General features: G+C 36.9%; 1 protein-coding gene across 1 annotated transcript; it reads left to right on the plus strand.

Moving 5' to 3' along the window:
- Positions 1 to 215: 215 nt before the first annotated feature.
- On the plus strand, positions 216 to 1,013 carry LOC114539664. Its single transcript, XM_028560275.1, has one exon. It carries the CDS (start codon positions 216 to 218, stop codon positions 1,011 to 1,013), a length of 798 nt encoding a protein of 265 aa, XP_028416076.1.
- The last annotated feature ends 6,300 nt before the right edge of the window (positions 1,014 to 7,313 follow it).

Here is a 7,313-nt window from a genome sequence, read left to right on the forward strand (position 1 = left end):
TTTATGACTCAGCCTAGTCACTCTACTGTGTACCGAGCTGTTAAAGGTAGAATATTTTTCAAAAAATTGCGGACAACAGCCCTGGATACATTTATTAACTAATTTAAAAATTGTTATTAGAGCAGAAGCTAGAAGGCGCACTTCAACAGAAGAAAATTGCTGAGAAAACAGGAGGTTACTGAAGCTTAGTATAACTAGATTTAATGGTAAACCGCATGACTGGGTGCATTTCAAGGGTCAGTTTGAGGCTATGGTTGACTCCCAAATGGTCTCAGGCCCAAGCCCTTTTGAATCCTCCGCCTGGCCTGTTGCCCACTTCGTGTACTGAAGGTTCGAAAGCCTTTGAATCTGTTGGTGTGGACTTTGCTGGCCCTATTCGCTATCGTCGCAAGGAGAGAGCAGAGTCAAAAGCGTATCTAGTCCTTTATGCCAGTTGCCTGACTCGTGTTTTGTTTTTGGAAGTGTTGCCAAGCCTTGAAGCGACAGAATTTATTGCAAGCTTGAAAAGATTTATAGCACAACACGGTCGTCCGAAACGAATCTATTCCGATAACGGAAAAACTTTTGTTGCCGCCGCTCAATGGCTTAAACGAATTCAGCTGGACGAGAAGTTGAATAAATTCCTCTCCAACCATTCTATTGCCTGGTCCTTCAATCTCAGCAGAGCTCTGTGGTGTGGCAGCCAGTTTGAACGGTTAATTGGTGTGTTTAAATCTTCCTTCTATAAGTCTATGGGAAATGGTTTACTTACCTGGCCAGAATTGTGTGAGGTCGTGCTGGATGTCGAAGTGGCTCTAAACAATCGTCCCCTCAGTTACCTGGAAGAAGACTTCCAATTACCAGTGTTGACGCCAGCTTCCTTCTTGTTCCAAGGCCCCATTTTGTTACCCGAGCAAGACCCTGCGGCTCTGGAAGACAAGTGTTTACGAAAGCGCGAGAAATATTTAAGGAAGTGCAAAGATCATTTGTGGTCTCGTTGGACTGCTGAATACCCTCGTGCACTAAGAGAATGACATGGCATGAACACCCGCAAAACAGAGTCAAGGTTGCATGTTGGAGACGTTGTCGTCACCAACTCCCAAGAGAGAAATCGTGGAAAGTGGCCTATAGGGATTGTGGTTAAACTAGTGAAGGGAAAAGATGGTGTTGTGAGAGCTGTGAAGTTGAGGGCAGGTAAAGATCACCTTCAACGTCCAATTCAGCATCTCTATCCGTTAGAGCTATCGTGCAATCGTTCTGAGAAGAAAGTCTTGCGTGCAGAAGCCCTGGTGTTCCGACCGAAATGTGCCGCAGCTGTATGAGCGAGAGAACAATTCAAGCGACAACTTGCTTTGGAAGACAGCTAAGTGACTGAACTGTTACTTTTTATTATTATATTGTTGTGTTGCCTGACAAGACATTTTCCTCTTTCATGTGTCTTCCTTCGGAATACACATGGGGGAGTGTGTCGGAAATTGCCTTATTAATGTATTATAATCTTAGGTGTGTTAAAAGATGAGTAGTGTGAGTATGATTGTGAGACAAGCACAAGATCATTGTGAGTTTTTAAAAATATAATTTTGTACTATTATCTGGTGTGTGACTTGCGATTCTGTGGGATCTCTCTAAACGGGTTCGGGCCTGCCGTTCCCCACATTTCCGCATTATATACACCACATGCATTTACTTTGGCAGAACGTCTTTCACAGGCAAGCTTGGTCTGACTTTCTGCTTGGTGTGATGCCAACTCGTTGACATGGCGCATTAAATCCTCATCAGATAAGTGAGACATAGTGGTCTTAAATTTGCGGCCAAAATATTGTCTCGCAAACCGGTTTCAAAAGACTTCTTAAATGTTTTTTGAATTAGTGGTTCGTCCTACTGTAGTTCACAATCGGATTCTTTACTGGCGAAGCCAACTTTATTTTGCAAATAGAGGGAGTGCAACAAAAATTGCTGAGGGGTCTCTTTTGGTTCTTGAAAAATTGTTGCAAGATTTTGATAAAGTTCTGAGGCCGATTTTTCGCGATAGTGAACGCGCAGAATTTTTCTGAGCTTTTGCAAAGATAAATCTTGTAGGGTTTCTACATAACTTTGTAGGCTACTATGTAGTGAAATGGCACGAATTACTGCATCTACTATATCTGTTTCTTTATAGTTACGCTTTATCCCCGAGTCAATTTGATGAGTCAGCGAAACAAATGTTAATTTATCTGCCTGTCCCGGTTCGCCAATTTGCCCAGAAATTTAAAACTCGCGCCGTAACAAACTGTTGGATGGCATTGAAGCATTTTCTGTCTTCATGCATTCTTTTCCTATTGTGGGTGTTTCAACCTTGCTAGGGGGTTTTGTAATTTCCGCACTGTTACTTTTAACTAGTGTTAATTTCGTCATCAGATCACTCAGATGCGGGTTTCAAAACCGCAATATGTTCTTTGAGCCAATAATCCTCATGGTAAGAGGAATCTTTTGATAGCCAATACATAGCTGTATATAGCATACTTCATTTTAACAATTGAAAATATGAGTGGTATGTAATTATCTTAAAACTAGAAATACATGCATGCAGCAACCCCTCGCTATTTCAAACCAAGTACACAATTTCCTGAGTTAACCTGACCTAAAGTTATATTATGAAACGACACAAAACTCAAATCAGTCTTATTATATTTACCGAGTATATTGTAGCTAATGTTTCCATCATTTAATACAAAAATAATCATAAAGCTAGTGTAAACATTGCCCGTTCAATTTTGCTGCATTATACCATGCCAGCAATTAAGTAACGGTTTATAATCGAAGTTTCAAACGATTGAAAGAGTACAAAATCTTCACAGACAAAGAAAAAACTTCAAATGTTATTTTATTCTGTATTTTGCCGTTGACGCTGGCAGCTAAAAGTTTTATATAAATATAGTGTGTATTTTTGATACCAAAATTCAAATTACACTTTCAAAAACACTTTTTGAAGTTAAAGCAAAGGTGTAATAGCCTTTCACAGGTTTATGCGTTTGCATAAAAAGCTGAAAATTTAACAAATCAACGGCATACAAAGCTGAAAAGTATACAAATACAGCTCATCCTTCCCGCAAAACAAATACGAAATAAACAAAGAAACATGTACCCTTTGTCTTTGCAAACACTTATAAGCTTGCAGATTATGAATTATTCCTCTTACACGGCTTTGTCTTGACTGTCTCCACGCTCATCTTTGCTATCTGTCATGCTTCATATATGTTGTTTCTTCTCGTTTTACTTTCGTTGCACAAAGTTTATGAGATGCTTTTACAATGTTTACAAAATAATAGTTAAATTGCTGATGTTCTCATTGAAATACAAACTTTCTGTCTTACCCAATCAGAACGTTCGTTGATTACGAGACGTTACTCGCGCATGTGCATAACTTACAAAACCACCCAACGTTGACCGTCCATGACAAATAATTTGGACAACTTTGGATTTGCCTATGTTCTACCGGGTTCCGGGTGTAATTCCTAATCTCTGAGCGGAATTAGTACCCTCGCAGGCGCTCTGCGTCCGCTTGGGGATGACTAAGAATTGAGACATTTCCACTAATATCTCCAGTTCTATAGATGCCCCTACAATACAAGTCATATAATTAGATTCCTCATGATGAGAAGAAACTTTTGATAGCCAATACATAGCTGTATATAGCATAGTTCTCTTTTCAAAATTTAAAATATGAGAGGTATTTAATTATCTCAAAATGACCTATAGTTGAGGCATTTCCCCTAGTATCTCCAGTGCTATACATTCCCCTAGAATGAAAGTGCTATCATTAGATTCCTCATGTGGGAGGAATTTTTTGATATGCTACACATTGCTATACAGGGCATATTTCTCTTTTCAAAATATGAAATTTGAGTGGTATTGAATAATGGCCTAGAGTATAGACAATTTCACTAATAACTCAAGTTGTATACATCTCCCTGCAATACGGAATGGTAAGAGGAATCTTTTGACAGCCAATACATAGCTATATATGGCATATTTCTATTTTAACAATTGAAAATATGAGTGGTATGTAATCATCTTAAAATGACCAAGAATTGAGACATTTCCAATAATATCTCCAGTTCTATAGATGCCCCTGCAATAAAAGTCATATCATTAGATTCCTCATGATGAGAGGAAACTTTTAATAGCCAATACATAGCTGTATATAGCATAGTTCTCTTTTGAAGATTTGCAATATCAGGGTTATTTGATTATCTTAAAATTACAAAGAATTCATACAATTCCCTTATTATCTTTAGATTCCTTATGTTGAGAAGAAGCTTTTGATATGCTATACATGGCTATAAATAGCATATTCTTGGTGATATCAAGAAAATCAAATAATCACTGAAGTATAAGAAAAAATCCACTAAAGGACCAGAAATATCCACTAAAGGACCATGTGTCATTACGATTTTACCCCATTTCAAACCAAAGTGAGGTGGGTTAATTAGGGCGTGGTCCTAAAAGCGTCGCTACGCCCACTTCTGCTTTCAAGTCTTTAACCCTGATATATATCTTTAAATACATAATCCACTAAAGGACCAAAAAAATCCACTAAAGGACCACAAATCCACTAAAGGACCAGAAAATGCACTAAAGGACCACCTGTATTATAAAGACTTAAGATTTTATCCATTTCCGACCAAAGTTGGGTGGGGTAATTAGGGTGTGGTCCTAAACACGTGACCACGCCCACTTCCAGTTTGAGTTTTTCACACTGAGATTTGTAAAAAAACGCATATTTTCATAGCTAAAAACGTTTTCAGAAAAATTTCTTAGAATATAAAATGTTGCAAACCACAACAGAAAATACATATAAAAATTTCACAAAAATATATTTAATTGCGAATATTTTACACAACTTCAATCTCATGTGTGATGTAATGGTAGATACCTTGATAAAAAAGGTCTGGAAAATATTTCGATTTCAACGAAATACCGCCAAACTCGGGCAGGGTAATTAGGGCATTTCTTTAAACATGTGACCACGCCCACTTCCGGTTTCGAGCTTTACAAACTGGGATATGTGAAAAACGCCTATTTTCAGGGCCAAAAACGTTTTCATAAAAATTTCTTAGAATATAAAATGTGTTTAAAATCACATTAGAAAAAACAAAAAATTTCACGGAAATATATTTAATCCTGAATACTTTGAAAAAATCCACTTAAGGACCAAAATAATCCACTACAGGACCACAAATCCACTAAAGGACCAGAAAAATCCCTAAAGGACCAGCTGTATTATAGAGACTATTAGGGCGTGGTCCTAAACACGTGACTACGCCCACTTCCGGTTTCGAGTTTTTCACACTGAGATATGTAAAAAAACGCATATTTTCATACTTAAAAACGTTTTCTTAGAATATAAAATGATGCAAATTACATCAGAAAATACATATAAAACTTTCACAGAAATACATTAAATTGCAAATATTTTACTTAACTTCAATCACATGTGTGATGTAATGGTAGATACATTGATGAAAAGGTCTGGAAAGTATTTCGATTTCAACCAAACACCGCCAAAGTGAGGTGGGGTAATTATGGCGTAGTCCTGAACATGTGACCACGCCGACTTCCGGTTTCAAGTCTTTTATACTGATATATGTCTTTAGATACATAATCCACTAAAGGATCACAAAAATCCACTAAAGGACCAGAAATATCCACTAAAGGACCATGTGTCATTAAGATTTTATCCCATTGCAACTAAAGTGAGCTGGGGTAAATTAGGGCATGGTCCTAAACATGTGACCACGCCCACTTCCTGTTTCAAAGTCATTTAGACTGATATATGTCATTGAATACATAATCCACTGAAGGACCAGAAAAATCCATTAAAGGACCACCAAAATCCACTAAAGGACCACCTGTATTAGAAAGACTAACCCTAACCAGGGGTCCATGGATGGAATTAAACAATACTGAAAACGTTTATAGGCCCATTGGGGTACAAGCTAATGTTTTTATTTTGCCTGAGCTTTGCCCTCTACTTCTTTGGATTATGATTTATTCATAGATATAAAGTCCTGAATACATCATCACATACTGATTGCATACTTTCTGTAATTCTTCAGTAATGGTTAAAAAAAATCAAATTCATGCTCATAAATTCCCAGTTGTCCTGAAAATATCCTACGATAGTGCCAACACTGAGTTCAAACATTTATAGAATTTCATATTGGAATGCATAAATAACAAAAATATAAAATAAAGCATAAACCTGACGATAAATGTTTATTTAAACCTGTCAGTTCTTGTCAGTTTAGTTTGTCCACATATTTGTTCTTACATTGCCAAAAAAAGAGCATCTATGACTTGTATTCATCTCAAAATAAAAACTTTATTGGAGGCCAGGGCGAAAAATATACCAAGAAAACAAAACCAATTTCAAAAACACAAAAAAATAATATAAACCAGGAGGGAGAACTGTTATTTAGAAAACCCAGGCGAGGGAGCTCAGAATTCAGCCTGGTCAGTGGTAAATACCATGGCCAAAAGGAACCAAGAGCTTTTGTGCAAAGGTGAAATCAATCATGTTTTTGAAGCAAAAACATGGCGGTCAAAGTTATAAAATATAATTTTATATCACACATTTGCCTATCTTTATATACACCATACATTATTACTATAGTTATTAATACTTTGTGGTCATCATATGTAAGACCTACAATCCTGGCCAAAACCATTGACTACACTCAAAATGATTTGTAGTTTTTTATGCAAAACATCAACATTTCTGTCTCGATTTCCCCCCTCGCCCCCCTAATCAATGTTAAGTCCATGCTAAATACTTGAATGAGTTCTGACACATCACCCAACATTGATTTGTGGGGGAAAAGGGGGAGAATTTTGAAATATATTCCATGACTACTGACTGATCCTGATATTAGTTCATTATGTTCGCCAAACAACATTAATGCAAATCAAATGTGGGAAAAAAACTGATGCATTGACAGACACGCTGATGTGATATAATAAAACTACTGTGTTTGGAAAATCTCCCATTGCAAGTGAAGCGGAGGTTTGATGCTTTTTTGCAAAATGAATATTAAATTATTGCAGTTGTTGAACGATTTGTCATGAAGGTCAATAAAGTTCACAGGCTTAATAATACTTATGCATTTGCATCAAATGTGGTATAACAACTGCCTAAATAGACAAAAACACTTCTCAAGGGCCTTCGTTACAAGAGTTGGTATGAGGATAAACAGGGGAGAATACATGTTTTGTATGGGGGCAAAACACGTGATAAAAATTGGCCAATAGAAAACAAAAAATAAAAACAAATTGGAATACATTACATTGCCAAA

Source organism: Dendronephthya gigantea, unplaced genomic scaffold (assembly GCF_004324835.1).
Source record: "Dendronephthya gigantea isolate DGI-Jeju-01 unplaced genomic scaffold, DenGig_1.0 000211F, whole genome shotgun sequence".
NCBI lineage: Eukaryota > Metazoa > Cnidaria > Anthozoa > Malacalcyonacea > Nephtheidae > Dendronephthya > Dendronephthya gigantea.